Below are 18,722 nucleotides of genomic sequence, written 5' to 3' on the forward strand. Positions count from 1 at the left end.
TTCAGCAACTGGCATTAACTTACAGACCAGATCAGTTTTCACAGGAGTTGCCATTGGCAATTGCTCTACCACTCTGTTTCCTATGGCTTTTCATGTAATTGCCACTCATCACTCCAGCACAGACCTAGAACCCAGTAGAGTTTTCTACCACTCTCAAGATGTCATAAAAGCATTCTGAAATGTGAACACACACCATCTCAGCATCAGTTGGGAAAATACTGAGTTTTAATGATAAACTTCCACATCAGAAATGTTAGTAGCCTCCCAGCTTGCCCAGGTTAACTATGCCTTGATTTTTCTGTCCCTACAAAAAAGAAGTTCTTTTGCTTTTATCAAAAGGTTCAACATTGACATTGAATTCAACAGTGGGCTCTGAAGAGACATGAAACAACATGTGTTAATATCAACTTTATTGTTTCACTGGTGGAAAATCATGATACTGAATAAACTTGTGTAATGCATTTTCCCCTAAGTTTACAGTAATGAAGGTTATACATATCTATAGATTACAAGTTCTCTATTTTTATACTATTTGGAACAAAGGTATCTTGATAAATATGCCCTGTGAACAGTACTGGCCCTCACCAAATGTCACAGAGCCTTAATATGCAAAATAGAAATTCTGGTTTAGAACATGGTACTTTAAAATTATCCAAACATGCATTAATATATTCTAGCTTTTAGGGAAAATATTACACTTAGTCTAAACCTGCATTAAAAGAAAAGCACAAGCAGAATCTTACAATAATCCCAAAAAACTGATGCTCCACAAGGATCACAGTTTCAGATGACAGTCACTGCCAATTTAGAACTCTAGTGCTACAGAAGCAACAATGAACAAACAGAAGAGAAATCAGAACCTGAAGAGCCCTACCATCTCACATGGATTTCAAAGAAAGTTTCAGCCATGCTACCTGATGAAACCTGCAGTTGCTGGTCCAACCTTTCAAGTTTGTTAAAGTACTCAAGCATTTGAAGTGCCAGATTGAATACATGAACTTGACATTTCTGAAAGGCACAACCTATGAATCTAAAAAAAAAAAACAACCAAAAAGCAAACAACAAAAAGAAACCCCCCCAAAAAACCCCAACAACCCAACCAACCAGACACCGACCAACCCAACCAGACACCAATCAACTTGACATGTGGTATGTAAATAAAAAGAAATAATTACAGTGTGTATCCTCCTAAAGAATAAGACCTTCATAAATTGGCCCCTCAGATTCTGCTGATTCCCTCCTCAGACGCAAGTGCTCCAGTGTGTTGAGAAAGTGTTTGTTAATTTGTTCTGTTTCTTCAGTAGACTCAAGGCTTGGGAGATCTTCTCTTATCTTCTGTAACAGCTGATTCAAAACCTGAATTGTCACCTACAGGAGAACATAAACAGAAGCCATGAGCAAGACCTGCATAAAAGTGCACTGACACTGGCTTTAACAGACCTGTGTCTAAACTGTTGGTATTTGAACAGTTCTTAGAAATACAGGCAAGGCTGTATGCAAACTGTTGGAGAATGCCTGCTCTTGCTTCTCATATGGCCACACAGATTTCAGAGCTTTGTGGAAATCACCCCCATCCCAGAAAATGTAAAGAGTTTAATCAGTCATTAACCTGATAGACTTAACTTTTACTACAGCATTTCTCTCCAGTTTATTCAATGCAAATTGAAAAAATTTTAAAACAAATAAAGCACATAATCATATTGCCTGTGCATTCTAACATAACGTTTCTTGTAGAAGTAAGTCAGGATGGTAGTATCAGACTTAAAGTAGTTCTTTGTGACCAAGTCATTGCCTAGGAAAGCACATCTGCCTACAGTGTCCAGTCCCGCAGTACACAGAACACCACTGAATCCAAAGACTCTTTTTACATCTGCCAAGTGCTTTGAAATTCAAAATCTTATTTTCATCTCCATCAGATACTGCATCTCCTATACTTAGATCACTACTACAGCAGGAAGCCAGTTCAGTTGTTGTGAAGTCAGTAAATCCCTAAAATCTCTTTAGACATTCTCCCAGAAGTATAGGGCATTCGTCAACATCTGCTCTTGACCAAATGCCAACACTGAAGGAGATCCCAATTTCTACTTAACTAGTAAACTTTTTGAAAAACCTGTCTGGTTATCTGCTAATAGAAAGTGTATGCAGCAACTATCCCGGATGCAGAATTTAAGTTGGTACATGAAATGCCAATTACCTGTTTCTCAAAATTAAAGCTTACACCAACCATTTGATGCACTTAGCAGTAACCTTGAACACCTGTAAAGACTTTCCTTCCCTTATGTATATATTAAGTTAGGTAACTCTAAAGTTAAATGAGAAAGTATTAAAATTAAATCCTAGTAAATTTTGATCCAATAAATATTTCCAGTATCCAAGTCCCACAATATATAAATTCATAACTAAATGGGAAATGTTTGGCATTTTCCCCCATGTAAAAATGAAGCTTTATCCCCAGTTTTACTACCACATCAAGAATTGACTACTCTGTTACTGCCAGAACTTGTACCTCTCGTAAAAGACTACAGAGCAAGTTAAAGACGCATGATTTGGGGTATAAGCATGAAGAACTTAAAGAAAACCTCTTTTAAAAAGATGTAATAGAGAGAACGCATTTCCACTCACTGCATCATTTTCCTTTTCATAAAAGTAGATATATCTGTTCAGAATTTCTATGAAAAGTTGGACTTGCAGAGAGGAGTCCATGCACTGATTTGCTATCTTCAGAGCCTTTTTTAGGCATTCCATCACTCTTTTTCCTCCATGAAGCTAGAAGAAAGAAAACAAAGGTTAAAAGAAATAACCTTGGGGAGCTCCAGTATCTCTTCCCTTGGCAGACGTATGGCATTTCCTGATGGTCTACCACAAACAACGCTACACAAACTGTGCAAACAAGCTGTCATTGAAAACTCACCTTGCCTGACTACCACTAGTTTTACATCTTGTTAATTCAGACAATAACACAAACAGTTGTTGACAGCCCCCAATAAAATTAATAAGCTCAACCTTATAATACATACACTAATGCATACTTTGAGAAACAGATTTCAAACACTGCTCTTTATAATTACAACAGTTTATATCACCAGCCCTGAACACCACGCAACTTTTTTTTTTTTTTTACATTTAACTTAAATAACATGTATCTTAAATTCGGAAGTTTAATAGTTCATATGTAAACACACCTACCATAATAGACACATGCAAAATGCAGACTGTACTTTGACAGCCAGTCTTCAACTAGTTGATGCTCCAAAGCTTGTATGATACTTCCACCCTTAAACTTGAGTTGTCTCCATTTTTGTATGTATGCAGCTTACACTGCAGTGAAATTTAGAAGCTTTATATATTTAGAATACATTCTGATGAAGTCTATATCACTGATAGCACAGCTACAGGTTGGGCAGAAAAAAGATTCAGAGCAGCCCTGTGGAGAAGGACTTGGGGGTGTTGGTTGATGAGAAAATGAACATGAGCCATCAGTGTGCGCTCGCAGCTCAGAAAGCCAACCGTATCCTGGGCTGCATCAGAAGAAGCATGACCAGCAGGTCAAAGGAGGTGATCCTGACCCTTTACTCTGCTCTCGTGAGACCTCAACTTGGAGTATTGTGTGCAGTTCTGGTGTCCTCAATGTAAAAAGGACATGGAACTGTTGGAACAAGGCCCAGAGAAGGGCCACGAGGATGATCAGGGGACTGGAGCACCTTCTGTATGAAGACAGGCTGAGAAAGTTGGGGCTGTTCAGCCTGGAGAAGAGAAGGCTGCGTGGAGACCTCATAGCAGCCTTCTAGTATTTGAAGGGGGGCTATAGGGATGCTGGGGATGGACTCTTCATTAGGGACTGTAGTGATAGGACAAGGGGTAACGGGTTCAAACTTAAACAGGGGAAGTTTAGATTGGATATAAGGAAGAAGTTCTTTACTGTAAGGGTGATGAGGCACTGGAATGGGTTGCCCAGGGAAGTTGTGAATGCTCCATCCCTGGCAGTGTTCAAGGCCAGGTTAGACAGAACCTTGGGCGAGATGGTTTAGTGTGAGGTGTCCCTGCCCATGGCAGGGGGGTTGGAACTAGATGATTTTAAGTTCCTTCCCAACCCTAACTATTCTATAATTCTATGATCCTATGTCTACTTTAGAAGCAAGTGCCTTCAGAAGCAAAGCAGAACAATGTTACTGAGGTAGCATGTGTTACACTGCTGTCCCTTTATTCTTACCTCCTCTCCATTCCTGTCAGTATTTCGGCCAGACCAAAACAGATGGGCACAAGTGCTCACAGCCCTGCACTGGTCTGGCTTCTTAAGGAGCTTAGAGGCTGCTAATGCACACTGAGTCCTCAAAGGCTCATTGTTCTCCTCACTGAAGCACTTCATCCTCTCAAATGCCCCAATTATCAAGGTGATTGCAGCCAGCTGAGCTTTTGAATCACTGATTTCATCTTCATATAGAGAGAAGGCCTAATCAAGGGAGAAAGCAAGACTTTTAATCACTGCTTTAGAACACATCAGAACAACAAAAAAAAAAACAACAACAAAAAATAAAAAACACACACACAAACCCAATTCACATGTGCCAGTGACAAGGCAGTAAAGTGTCCAGTTTTACATTTGTTAAAAGCTTCAGGCAGGAAAACAGATCTTTCGTTAAGAGTGTCAAAATTAAGTTAAATCCACAGACTGGAAATATATCTTGCAAAAAAATACTTCTTACTTAAGTGGTCATAGTAAACAAATGCGATCATATAATCTGAAGACTGAGTTTTTCCTCATTTCAAGCATCTGTTTGAATATGGAACCTCTGTAGCAGTAGTAGTCCCTGAAGAGGATTTGGTTCTTTGAAACATATAGAACAGTAGAGCAGAAGTTGAACGGTAGGTCAGTGACCACAGAGTAGGTAAGAAAACCATTGGCACTGCTGCTACATGGTTGAAGAGCCTTGAGAGAAAACACGAGACAAAATCTTGAGCCATCTCTAATAGAAGGTACATAACTGCCGTGCTGCTCTCATCTTCAGAATTGTGCTACAAAGGCAACTGATACAAGACAGTGAGGAAAGGCTGAGTTTAACTACACTGTTAAAGAATAGGCATTAGTAGCAGTATTAGAGGAAACATTAGGACAAAGCTTGCAACGTGGATAACATTAAATACATTGGTTCTTAACCTGATAGGGAGGATGGCAATGTTTTTGCAACAAATAAGGCTTAAGACCAGGAAATGGAATGGGTTGAAGTGGATTTTCACAGTAGTTTATAATAGGTTTAAACAGAAGGATTTTGATTAGCAAAGCTCAGCATGACAGCTGTGAACACTGCAAATTTTAGAGACCTTCTAAAGAGGGCTTGTGGTCAGGGCAACACCAGCTAGACAGCAGGAGCTGGGACACAGGCTTGGAAGCAGTGAAGGAACATTTCATGTTCAGAAAGCTGCACTCCTCCAGTGAGCCAACTATACAACTAGTAGGCAGTATCGCAACATACCACGTTGTCAGACTGAGTATTCAAATCTGTAGCAATGGAGCTTAATTCCACAGCAGCCTGGGAAGCAAGAATTAAGATGAGGAGTTTCTACCTAGTAGCATTAGCTGTCAATAATTTCAAGATGGTTTAATCACACTGGATGGTTCAGTGTTCAGGAAACCTACCCAAGCCAGGTTTAAGGTAGCACAGAACAGTAAGTATAAAAGCTGGACACTCACCTGGGACATGAATTCATAGGCCACAGTTTCGTGATTTTCAAAGCCAATCTCTCCTGCAGCCAGTGCTCCTTGTAGGAAGAGACGGAGAGGCAGCTCTGCCAGTTCTGCTTTGATCAGAGCACTGATGGTCTGATGAGCAAATAAGAAGATCTTCTGGCATTTCTTTTCCCATTTGTTATCCTAGAGAAGAGAAACAAGCCAAAGCTTGAACAAGAATACCGATACAAAGAGAATCTAAATTGTAATAAGATCTGTCAAGTTCTCCAGCCTGTTTTCTTCTGTGTGCCACACCAGCCACTTACTGAAGCAGTAATGAGTGCCCTAGCAGTACTGCGTTGATCTCAGGTGTTCACAGAGTATTTCTTCCATTCACAAAAAATTCACACCCATTTTTCCTACCAGCTCATAGAAACCTTCCTCACGAGTTTACACACTGAATTGCAGTTACCACAGCTACACTTAAAACACAGCTAATGAGGCTTTTGCTCAGTTAAGTGGAGAAAAATTCTATTCAGTCTGGAGCATCAATCAGGAAGGGAAGAGCATTTTAAAACATTAATTAAAACAGCATTTTAACTTATTTCCCCACAATATATCCTCCATGATAAGAAAAAGTATATATTTTAGCTATCTCAATCAGAAAGCATTAAAGGGCCAAGATGGATCAGTGATTGTTTTAGTGTGCACTTTTGCAACTATCATATAAGTTAACCTACAAAAAAACACTTGCTTTCAGAAATATTAAAACAGTACAGCTACAGATTTAGAAGCTGATGAATTTCAATATCCAGATTTAAATCTGTTTTGTGCCAGCAATTACAGTGTCCCAGTTCTCTGGTCTCCAAGTAAAAACAAATCATCAGTCACCTTCATGAATAAACAACTAGCCAATTTCTGCTTCACTATTCCTCAAGTGCTGAGGTAATTTAGTATGAATTGATAAAAATCCTCCTTTAGAAAGCATTCACACCTCAAGTAAAAATCTGCCTCAAGAAAAAACAAACGAAAACCTTAGTGTTCTGTATCAAGTTTTAGTGTACCATAGCCAGACAAAATGCATTTTTAAGAAAGCCCAAAAGACACAAGTATACAAGAGTTACCTAGAGGTCAGCTTACCACTTTGGAGTTCTCCTTGTAACGAAAAGCAAGCTGGTATGCAGCAAAAACCAATGGTGGCAGTGTAAAATGAATACGTTGGTTTCCACCTGCACCAAAGTGTTTCCGGGCAGTGTTTAGGATCTAGAATAGAAGTACTGTAAGCCTAGAGCATTCTTGAAAATGTGTCTTATTTGCATCTACAACTTAGTTTGCACTCTATGGAATAAGAGCATCAGAAAGACATAGCACCAGCATCAGATCGCAGTATTTTGGTGGGGTACTACATACAAGTTGCTTTACTTGAATTAAATGTGTGCAGTTTCCGTAGCATCTCCTCAAACTTTTCTTACAGCTGCTTAAGTGTTAGGCAACACTTGTACTATATTAACTGCAGATACATTTTGGACTGTGCAGCAAGATGGAAGTTGCCCAAGCTTGAATGTAATAATTATATCAGATACATTCTGTCCTCAACTCAGTGGAAGCTACAAAAGGACTATACTTCCTTACAATAGCCTATAAGAACATAAAAGAAGCCAAGTCTCATGAAACTGAACACACAAGCCTATAAGGTTTCTTGTACACTGAAAGACTATAGCACTACATTCTGGTAGCCATACATGCAACAGTTGCCATTTCCCCCAACTTTTAGGTTTTCACTATGCTCATTAATGCTTCTTTTATTGCATTTCTCAGTTTTGAGCACAAGCCACACATACAAAATGAACATGATACTACTTTGCCTTTTGCCCCTGTTCTCAACCTGGGGAGAGGTACTAAGGAGCTCTACTTGTTTGTACTGTTAGCTTCTCTCCTTTCACTTATTTTGGGATTATTTCTATGTATTGATATAATTAGTTATGTATTCTCATAACCAGAATTCTTGGGAATAGCAAGAACTCCAGGTACCGGAAGAGAAATTATTCAATCCATTCCAGGCAAGCTAAACATTAGTTGTTTGTAATAACCCAACTCCCTTTCAAAGGGGACAAAACTCAGACATGCTATATTTTACACTAAGACTTCAGAAACCAAATTTCAGAGAATTTCTACTAGAGATCAGAGTTAAAAAGTGAGTTGAAGTGTCAGAACAACATCTAGTTATTACAGCCAGGTATTACCCTGCTTTCTGGTCACAGCAGTCCATCACCACTTTGAAACAAGCACTAGAAATGAAGCTCAGTGTCCAACCCTACATACCTTTTTAGATTGCATGAATTGTAATTACTAGAATTCATGTAAATAACATCAACAAGCAGAAATCTGTCACTGTATTAGACACTTTGGCTTGTAATGCACTAAGGTGTTTGAATTTGCATTTCAGGTCTCTTCCATACAGAATGCATAATTTAAAGTGAGATACTGTGAAAGAGTTGTGAAAATCCCATAGTCTTGGATTTTTTCCTACTATTCTTGTAATGTAGGAAAATCTGATACAAGTATTTGTGATGCTTATCAAGTAGTACAAACTAATACAATTGCATCCAAACTGCCACCTCATGGGATTGAAAAGTTTAAATCCACAAAATGCTTTCAAGTCTTCACCTGCTTTTTCCAAATAAAAATATTTCATACTAGCATTAAAAATGTCACACAGTGTTCTCTACTGAGTTTGTAGTGCCAGAGCAGTGATGCCCCACTTCACAGCTACACTGAAGTCTCAAAGTAAATAAAGCAAAACTGACATTTCAGAGAGCACAAGCATTTCACAGCACTAATGGCCATACCAGATACTGTTGGTCAAGGTCATCTGAATGTAAAAGATGAATAAATCTTCCCACAAGACTCTGCTCATCAGCAAAGTCCTCAGGGTCGGGATCTTCAGCAGGCTGATCCGGTTGATCCTGGATCAGTGTGGATACCAGATTCATGATAGCATCAACCTGTTAAAGGCAATAATAGCTCTATTTAAACCCAAGTAGTCTATAAGCATAGGCTGACATCAACCAGGAACATCTTTACAGCCATTCATAGTGCTGACAAAACACAAGCCAAGTCAGAGTTGGTGATGCTTTAGAATCTATTTGCCTTACTCCCTGAAGAAGTAGTCCCTCCTAGCACAAGCGGGACAGCATAGCAGTACAGAGGAAATTCAGATTCCAAAAGTACTATCTAGTCTTCTTTAGGTAATGGGCCTAGTTTTAAGGGGGTTCAGGGTCTTTATTCAAACCTAACAAACAGTCTCTAAGATGAGGTTAGGTAAGATGTACAAAGACAAGATATTAAAGAACATGGGTGGAAGAATTATCACATAAGATAAAGCTGTGCTACTAAGATTGAAAGGCAGGGGCATGCAGACTAGGAAACAAAGCATGCCCTGCATGAAGTCTATAATTCTATGATTTTAAGTCATTTAGTATGTGTTTTCAAGTCTTCAAACTGCTGTTTAAATACCTAAAATTTCAAATTAACTTATGTCATACCTGTTCTTGGGACACAATTTGTGTGTTATAATCCAATACATTGCTAAGCACGTAACAACTCATGCTCTTCCTGGACTCATAATCAAAGTATTCAAAGAGTGGGTGAAAATGTTTTAGTTTCAGAACTGTCAGGATATTGTTGTAAGTATTAACAGGGATCTTCAAAAGTCTAGTCAGTTCCTTTGAAACAGCAGTGCTTGTTGCAATACTAAAAAAAAAAATAAATAAATACATGCAAAACACAGTCAATAGTTCACACATGCAGACAAATTTAAAGTCTGTCTCAATACCAATTCTGATGTATAGCACAACATCTAAGCAACTTGCTGTTAGGGAGAAAGAAAGAGGCATCAAAACAACTCTTATCTTGCTCTTTAGGATGTACAGTGGAAAACGCACATTTTAAATTGCTGATAGCAGAAGCAGAGATTGTGGCTGCAAATTCAGCAAGGGGATAACTGAAGTGCTGTAAGGGATGAACAGATAATGACTACACACAGCTTGGTACACACATTGTGTAGCTGTAGAGCTGCACAGTAGGATTTATGCACAGGTAAGTGCTGGTTAGTCAGTAGTGTATCATGATCCTCTATAGCTTGGCCCAAAGGCAGTAACCTTACACATCAAAGCACATCTGCTATTTTGCTAAATATGAAATGTAGAAGTCAAGATTTTAAAGTATTAATTGTCACACCAGAGAGAATGCAGGAGACACTTACTGTTCCAAGTTAAGTTTATTGAGTATTTCCACAGTTGTCTCTAACACCTTATCAATGTAGTCAACACGGTCCGGGTAGCATTTCATAGCCAAATTAACAAGAGAAACTTGCAAAGATACCACATCCTCTGAGGGCATGTCCTGGCGAGACTGAAATTTAAGACAACACTGAGCGGAGAGAGAATGGGGGGGGGGATAGCAGCACATAACTTAGCAAAACCACCCCAAAACTGCATGCAAGAATACCCAGCGTACCTGTATAACAGTAGCCACCTGCTGTGAAAATATGTCAAACAGTCTGATATCTGCTGGGATACCAGGTCCATCTTCACGATGTGCAAATAAAGCTAACCTGGTAACAGATAAAGGAAAGCTGCTTGGTCAGCAAAGTCTTTCGACTCCTCAGACACAGGCCAGAAAGAGACACTGACAGCAAAAGCAAGTCCTTTGGTATATTTGCAAGTTCTATTACAAGCAAAAATTAAATTAACAGAAGTCAGAAACCTCAGGAGCAACTGAGCCTGGTAAATATCAGTCCTGGAAAAGAGTGTTGACAGAGATAGCAAGATGAAGAAGGAACAAGGAGGATGTTTCATAATCCCATGTTTTTCAGTTAGGGGCAAGTGTGCTGTTCCAGCAGAGAAAGAGATAGTCTACTCAAATGATGGAAAAGCAAATATCCTGCATCTATTCAGTGTTATTACTGAAGTCAATCCAATAGCATTCTCTGCAAAACAGCCTCCAGAGAAAAAACAACAGAAGAAATATGCTAACTTAACTATACTTTGTCTCCAAAGACAGACTGACATGTTTGGTACTTCTACTGTTTGCAAAGAGCAAAACACAAAGTAAATTTAAAGTGGAGGAAAATTTTTGTTGTCGTGTGTCATCCCCCCCCCCCCCCCCCAAGAAGTAAACAAAGCAAGAGATCCCCATCCAGCAAGAGCATCCAAAGAATGCTGGATGTTGTAGAGCCATCTCTATCTGTAACAAAAGAAAGTCACGCCAAACATTGTTTTTGCAGAAATCAGACAACAGAAGAATCACTACAGGAAGGCGAGCACCTTACCAAGGCTGCAGATTAAAAAAAAAGCTCAGCATTACTATCTTTGCTTTCTAATTATTATGGGATTATTCTATACTGAATTAGAGAAAGACCTACAAAAGTATTTAGGAAAAAAGCACCTAATTTTTTTTTTTTACGTTATTAAACTTTAATTCTGAGTTAACATTAAGTCTGAAAGAAAGTCAGGTAAGAAAAGGCTGAGGTGTCAAGAAGCTTCACTGCTAGGAAAAAAAAAAAGACACTGAACTACTCATATTTCATTAGGGTGATAAGAAGCAGGAACAATCACTGCCTTTTCTCAAAGGGACAAGGCAGCTTTTCTTGGCAACAAGTCAGAAGGTAAGGCCAGCATGCTACAAAGTATGATAAGCTGCAGGCAGATGACAGCATAATTAAAAGCTATGAATTGTTTAGTAAGGCAAGAAAGATCCCAAAGCAGCGAGACTATTTGCAGGAAGATTCCATAATGCGAAAGGCCCATGGGAATAGCAACTACAGCTTCACAAGCTTCTTCAGCAGTCACTGACGTTCAGTTTCAATTATTCTATGTCAGCTGAAATAAAGATAAGACAATAGGCACTACCCCTATGGGGCAGATTCATACCTTAACTACACAGTACTGAAACACACAACAATTGCTCCTAACAACTCCAAATCCAAACACAATGAATGGATTCCAAGAACAGATCCATCCTCCAACACTTGCAGTAACATTACAGTCAAAAGCACAACTTGCCATACTACAAAGATGATGATCATCACACCACCATGCTTCTACCTCTGTCCTATAGCCAATTAAGAAAGCTGTGGAAGACATTATTACTGACCCAACAAAACACAGTAGTGTTAAGTCTAGGAAGACAGCAGGCTCACTCTTAAGTCAGTTGCTTACTGTTGTTTGTAACAGTGAAAACTTACTGTGGAAGTAATACCAAACCTGTTTAAAACCTCTAAGTAGACACAACCGCAAAAGCTACTTGAGGAACACCTTCTTGCAGGAATCACGTTGCTACGTGGTAACATAAGAAGCTAGTAAAAGATTGTGACCTCTTCTGAAAGCAGTCACAAGACAGACAAGTCTCAGAAATTAGACCGTTATAAGCAATGCTTCTGAGGATTTGGGGGCTTTGTGGGTTTTTTAAATTTATTTTTGTTTGGGTTTTTTTTGTCTTGTTTTAAGCTAGCCAAATTATAAAAACAAAAAATAAAAACAACCTCAGGCACATCAGCAAAGTGTTGAAAACCAGTGAATTCCTGTGAATATCTCTGGATGAAGGCAGAGCTGCTTCTCTGCTGAGTGCACAAATACTGAAAGATACTCCAGTAAGACTGAAGTCCTGAACAAATAGATCTGATGTAACCTGAACAAAACAAGCTACAGATTTCTTAGTAAAACCTACAAGATCCTAAGTTACACCATTCATGCTTAATATACATGTTCCATCTCCAGACGTTAAGGACAAAGAAACAAAACCACAACAAACATACTCACTGTCGAAAGTAGGACTCAAGATCCCTATGTCAATTGAAGTCCATAGATTGATACATGGACTAAATACAAAGGTACACATGCTTGTGTGCAAATGCAAGGACAAAGCTTTTCTGATGCTTCAAAAAGCCAGGAAAGTGCACTTCCTTTCTGCAGTAAGAAAGTACAGGCACTCACAGATAATGTGTTGTTTCCTTCCAGGATACAAACTAAACCTTCAAGTTTGATCTTAAAGGTCTTTTCCAAACTAAATGATTCTATGATTCCTCCTCCATATTTGAATTCAGTGCTAGCAGTTTTAAGCTGTATCTCTACAGGAAAAACACTTTTGGGAGAACAGGCAGGAAGTTAGTGGTAAACTAAAAAATTAAGAAGGTAGCTCCATTTCCTATTAGCTCTTTTCTGAAGAGGTGTTACGTTCTCTGATCAAAACTGCAAAGTAAAGCAACCTTGATACACGATTTAGCCATGAGGATTTTCAGGGTTTCAAGAAGTACTTATGACCAACATGGCTAGCATAGAATCATAGAATAGTTACTGTTGGAAAGGACCTTAAGATCATCTAGTTCCAACCCCCCCCCCCCCATGGGCAGGGACACCTCACACTAAACCATCTCACCCAAGGCTCTGTCTAACCTGGCCTTGAACATCACCAGGGATGGAGCATTGACAACTTCCCTGGGCAACCCATTCTTCCAGTGCCTCACCACCATTACAAATAAAGAATTTCTTCCTTATATCCAATCTAAACTTCCCCTGTTTAAGTTTTAACCCCTTAACCCTTGTCCTATCACTACAGTCCCTAGTGAAGAGTCCCTCTCCAGCATCCTTGTAGCAGTCTTCCAGTATCTGAAGGGAGCCTATGAGGTCTCCACACAGCCTTCTCTTCTCCAGGCTGAACAGACCCAACTTTATCAGCCTGTCTTCATACGGGAGGTGCTCCAGTCCCCTGATCATCCTCATGGCCCTCCTCTGGACTTGTGCCAACAGTTCCATGTCCTTTTTATGTCGAGGACACCAGAATTGCACACAATACTTCAAGTAAGAACACTGCTGCCACTTTAGCTCAGAAACATTAAATTGGTTGATACTAAACAGGTTGTTTTCTGGCTTAATCTGTTTACAAATTTTAATCAGTCCTTAAAACAGATTTTATAGGAAGCTGTAAAAGCAGAGTCCAGAGGGCAGAAGCTACAATGTTCTTCATATCGAAAATGGAAAGCTTTCAAATGCTGGAAGAATTATATCCTTGTGCACAACACAATCTTAATTTTGAGCCAGTTTCCACACCCTTGGTCACTCACCTGTCAATTAAAGCAATAATTATATTTTTCACATTCACATTTTGGTGCAGCTCAGCACAGGCTCCAAGAAATGGGTTCAGGGTTTGGAGGTGAAATTCATCTGGGAAAACCTGAAGTTTTAGATCAATAGTCATCAAGTTACAAACTGAATTTGCCCGTTGTTACACAGCAGTAAAATGCAACAGAGTAATTCTAAAGCAGATAGCCACATAGTAAATACAGACAGGTCCACCAGTGCTTTAGGGCTCCCCAAGCTGACCATGACTGGGTAAATGCATGAAGCAAGAGGAGCAAGACAAACGAGTAACCTGAGGGACCAGCTATCTGTTATAATTCATACTGCAGGCACTGCAGCTCAGATGCTTACAAGCTTCTGCAGCAGGAGTACAAAATCAAATCTCTACTCTGCCCACCTATTAGAAAAAAATATGTGACAAGGCACTAGGTAAGAGTCCCAGCGATGAAATTTTCCAGTTCATGAGGAAGAGATGAAAGCCTGACTGACTAAAAATAGAGAAGTAAGTATCCCTGTGGCCCATCACTGCAATTGAATTTAAGCAGCTCACCTGTATGATGCACTCCATGAGGTACTCTTGAGCTAAAGCATCTCTACAGTTTACAACTTGCTCCAATATTCCAGACAGAACAATCTGGAATAGGAAAGAGTCCTACAGTGATTTGACAATTACTTCCTAAATTTATATTCACTTGCACATTTAATCCAAGCAAAGTAGTATTTCTAGCATTTCTCAGCTTTTTCTTTATGTAAAAGTTTTCTGATAAGAAATCTGATAAGGAAAAAAAAATAAATAAAAACCTCCTGGTCTCAGACATTTGTCCCTTTCATACACTGTACAATCTGCAAGCTCTGATTTAGAATGTCAGTGCTACTAGCTTTGCTGGCACATACCACTACTTAGGGCCTCAGCAGCACTGCTTAAAATAATTTTCAGCAGTTACATGGTAGAACTTTCAAGGGACAAACTTCTAAACAATGCAATTGCTTGACTATCATCTCATGCAGTAACAGCTCTCTTAAATGCTTTGGGAAGCATAGCTTCATTTAACTTGTAAATTCTATCACAGAATTTGGTATGTGTACACATCCCTTAAAACTTCCCTTCTGGATTCCCATTTTACTTACAGAATGAGTTGGTTTAAAGTTTCTTGTCAACATTACACACAAGCTTAAAGGAAAAATGCATTAGTCATCCTCAGCCTCACAACATATTACACAGCTTTATTAGTATTCAGGACTTTTCTTCAGATGGAGAGTTTGAGAAGCACCAGGATTACTGAACTTTTAACACAGCTGTAACACTTCAAGCTGCCTATCTGAAAGCCCAAACTGGTTTCATTTGGAAAAGGTAAAAAGTCAAAAAGGATGGACAGACATCCTACCTGCTTGTATCGCTCCACATTAACACCTTCTAACTGACTGAGGCGAACCAGGTTTGTTCCCACTAGGATTCTGAGTTCCTGTCTTTCTCGCTCCCTTTTCTCTCTGTCCCGACTATGGCCCTGGTGTTGCATTCGCACCCAAAGTTTGTTCATCTCAGCAAAGTTCAGCAGCACAAAATCCATTGAATCACTGATGTCTCCAGTGGTTTCTTCGCTGCAATTGAGAACAGGTTAGGAACAGGAAAAGCTCGTCAGAGGTATTCATCCTTTCGTCTGGTGAACATCAAATTTTAAGAAGGTAGGAGGGTAGGGAAACGTGTAGTGGGATATCTGGGCTCACAAGAAAGGTTAATACCCTCCCTTGTGAGAAACCTTAGTTCCGAAAGAGAATTTTTAATGGACAAAACACCTGTTAGAACTCTAGAGACTTGACAGATCTACTTATCTCAAAACCAAAGAAAGTCATACAGAAAATTTTAATATGTTCTGTTTAAAACGATTTTTAAAAAATTCTTCCCTGTGAGTGTGGTGAGGCACCAGAACAGGGTGCCCAGAGAAGCTGTGGCTGCTCCATCCCTGGCAGTGTTCAAGGCCAGGCTGGACAGAGCTTGGAGCAACCTGGTCTACTGGAAGATGTCCCTGCCCATGGCACAGGGGTGGAACTGGATGAGCTTTAAGATCCCTTCCCATCCAAACCAGTCTGAGATTCTATGATCTTACTCTGCTTGCTCGCCTTCATCTGGCAAGATATTCCTGGTACACTGCAAGAGATAGTTCCTAAGAAAGAGGCCTCTAAGAGGATGCTGTACTCCACGGCACATCTCTACCAGGTCTTTCAAAATATCTTTCCTGGACTGTGGAAATGACTTGACATAGACCACACCTACTGTTATCAGGAGATACCTGCAAAAGGCACAGGATGAAACAATACATTGTAAACAACAACAACATACTTCAAGGTAACAGTTCCTTTCTTCCATCCTGGCAGCATTATCAAAGCACAGAAAGCAATACAATATCACCTAGGTCCCATAATTTTGGATATTAAATTAGCTTTCAACTCCTGCTATCCTCTGCCAGACAGCACAGCAAGTCTGAACAGCCACCTGGCCTCATCACAGTACTTTACACATAGAATCTCTAAATGCTTAGCATACATCATGTTCTGAATGCTCTCAGATCGGCTTGTCTATACTTTCAGCACTCCACTAAACTGGAAAACAGCTCCAACACATGTAGATAAGTAATCTGTTATGTTGAAGCAGTTAAGCCTCCTTCACACTTCAGTCTGGCAGGAGAGGTGTTATGCTCTTCAGAAACCCCCAGGCCTGTACTTATTCCTTCAGCATCTCTGTATTAAGCAACAGGCAGAAGGGACATGCAAGATGCAAAGGACTGATGCTCAAGTGTATTGGACTCCCCTTCAGCTTAAGAGAAAAAACTTACAACACTCAGAATTTTCACATATTCTGTTCAGAGGCCTTAAGCCTCTGGTGCCTCTGTCTCCTGCATGGATGTTCACAGAACCTCCATGAAAGCACCAGAAATGCTCATAAGGGATAACAAGAGTCTACATCAAACAGCCAAGAAGACAACTCAAATTATTATGCAAAGGGGTAAAAACATTGTGGTAGTCATTAACCAAACTCCAGAAACTGCATGAGGATGCAGCCTTGTGTCTCCAAAGCCTCTTCTTGGCATGAACATAATGTCAGGAATTAATAACTGCATTACCAAACAAAATCCAAGCCCCAAGTCTGAATATCTAGATCTACTCCAGCCTAATGGTCACATATTTAAAGATAAGCCTTCCAGTATCATCTCTAGCATGCTATCACCAAAAGCACACATTCAGAATCACAAAGCTTTTCAAAATTAAGTTACAGAAATTTTCAGCTTCCTTCTCATACTTCTTACCCTCCAAGAGATGGACAGTTATGAAGCATCTGCTCTGTGTGAGGATCTAAGACCTAGATCCTCAGTTACAAGTTCATTAACAGATAATTGAAAATGTTAATAAATGTGTAACCAATCTCATGGATCAGAATGGGATACTAATCTTCCACTGACCAGCTCTTTACCCAAAAGCCAACCTTTTTCCCAATATCAAAGTGCTTCCATCTTGGTCATGTACAAAACCAGCACACTGTCAGGAAGAACTGACCTTCTGCAGCTAGCTACACTCTTGGCCTAAACCTCAGAAGTTCCACTCTTAAGATATGCAGAAATACTGTTCACCATTGCAAACTGAAATCTTGCTGTCAAGCAAGAACAGAGTCAATCATTATTCTGAACCCAAAGTCCAACCATTATTCACTATTTTTAACACACACAGTAACATATATGCACTTACAGTCTTGGAATAATATTTCCAGCGTACTGTACTAGCTCATAAAGGTCTGCCACTTTCCTTCCTTTGGCAAATTCATCTGTCAGGTAGACTTCCAAGTAGTGCAGGTCATCAGAAATTGCCATGTCTTTCTCACAGTTAAGGAGTTTAATTTAAAATATTTATAGCAGGTTTACATAGTAACTTGCTCATTCACACCAAGGAGAAAAGATGCTGTAACCAAATACAATCATGCCCAAGTAGGTAGTACTTCTGAAACAACAATCACTACTGGGATAAACACGCACAACTAATCCCAAGCCTCCAATTGTCAGCTTTAGCATATTAAAGGGAAAAAAAAAGGTCAAAAGAGCAAGCAAATTAATGTGACTGAACAGAGTATCTAAAATAAAGGCATACTATGTGTTATAGAAGAACATCACCCACACCTGGAAAAAGCAGTATTTGAAAATATTCACATTCTATTCCTAAATCTCATGAAAAGGCTCCCCCTTCTTCAGACACTAAAGTATGCACAAATAAACACATTGAGGAATTGACTTATGGTTAGAAGCTAATAAAATAACAAAGGGGAAAAAAAAAAAAGTTGGTTTTACAGAATTTGGGGGTAGCATACTGCAAGCAGAGATGTTTTACAAAGCTGATATTTTTATAGAGCTAGACTCCTGAAGCCTCCCAGAAGAAGATATAAAAGACATTAAAGACCTGCTTCATACCAAAGGGAAAAGATAAACTTACACAGTGAGCAAATAAGCGCATATTCTCCTACAATATATCCAGATAATCAAATACTGAGAAAAATGCTAGTAAATACAAGATAGAAGAGATGCCATTGTACCAAAAAAGCAGATTAACATTTCATTCCAAAAATCATCATTTTAACTATTTGTTTCCTCTTCAAAGGATACAGAGCTCATAATAGCTCTTTGGAGATAACACAGAAGTCCGCAGCTCACCAAGCATGTTGGAAGCATGTTTCAGAGCATCCATGAGCTTGTTTTTGTCCTATAGAGGAAGGGAGAATATTCCATAAGAAATACTAGGCAACTACAGTATTTTAGAAAGCTACACTTTTAGCCTTTTTAAAAAAGCAGATGGAGGATACACACTGCCAGCAGACCACTGTTAGAATTCCTCTTTCCCTGCTTCTTGCCCAACACTACCACTTCACTGAAAGCCAGTTT

The 18,722-nt window shown here is 39.4% G+C and overlaps 1 protein-coding gene across 4 annotated transcripts in view; it reads right to left on the bottom strand.

The window, feature by feature from the left end:
• Positions 1–1,120: 1,120 nt before the first annotated feature.
• Positions 1,121–18,722, bottom strand: part of LOC133275272 (vacuolar protein sorting-associated protein 35-like) — a 30,941-nt gene continuing 13,339 nt past the window's right edge. For 2 of the 4 annotated variants that reach the window (XM_061465120.1, XM_061465121.1), the window contains 15 exons: positions 18,447–18,543; positions 17,542–17,665; positions 15,909–16,091; positions 15,189–15,402; positions 14,354–14,437; positions 13,788–13,897; positions 10,184–10,280; positions 9,930–10,078; positions 9,211–9,418; positions 8,515–8,670; positions 6,806–6,928; positions 5,690–5,869; positions 4,211–4,450; positions 2,623–2,766; positions 1,121–1,368 (listed from right to left, as the gene is read on the bottom strand). In XM_061465120.1, coding sequence (XP_061321104.1) covers positions 1,189–1,368; positions 2,623–2,766; positions 4,211–4,450; positions 5,690–5,869; positions 6,806–6,928; positions 8,515–8,670; positions 9,211–9,418; positions 9,930–10,078; positions 10,184–10,280; positions 13,788–13,897; positions 14,354–14,437; positions 15,189–15,402; positions 15,909–16,091; positions 17,542–17,665; positions 18,447–18,543 — 2,289 coding nt within the window. In that variant the 3' untranslated portion in view covers positions 1,121–1,188. Of the gene's footprint in view, positions 1,369–2,622; positions 2,767–4,210; positions 4,451–5,471; positions 5,529–5,689; positions 5,870–6,805; positions 6,929–8,514; positions 8,671–9,210; positions 9,419–9,929; positions 10,079–10,183; positions 10,281–13,787; positions 13,898–14,353; positions 14,438–15,188; positions 15,403–15,908; positions 16,092–17,541; positions 17,666–18,446; positions 18,544–18,722 lie in introns of all 4 variants that reach the window. The other 2 variants (XM_061465122.1, XM_061465123.1) reach the window with 2 other exon arrangements.

Source organism: Pezoporus flaviventris, unplaced genomic scaffold (assembly GCF_033815535.1).
Source record: "Pezoporus flaviventris isolate CSIRO_AGI_PZ_B2104156 unplaced genomic scaffold, CSIRO_AGI_Pfla_v1 ptg000038l, whole genome shotgun sequence".
NCBI classification, from domain to species: domain Eukaryota; kingdom Metazoa; phylum Chordata; class Aves; order Psittaciformes; family Psittacidae; genus Pezoporus; species Pezoporus flaviventris.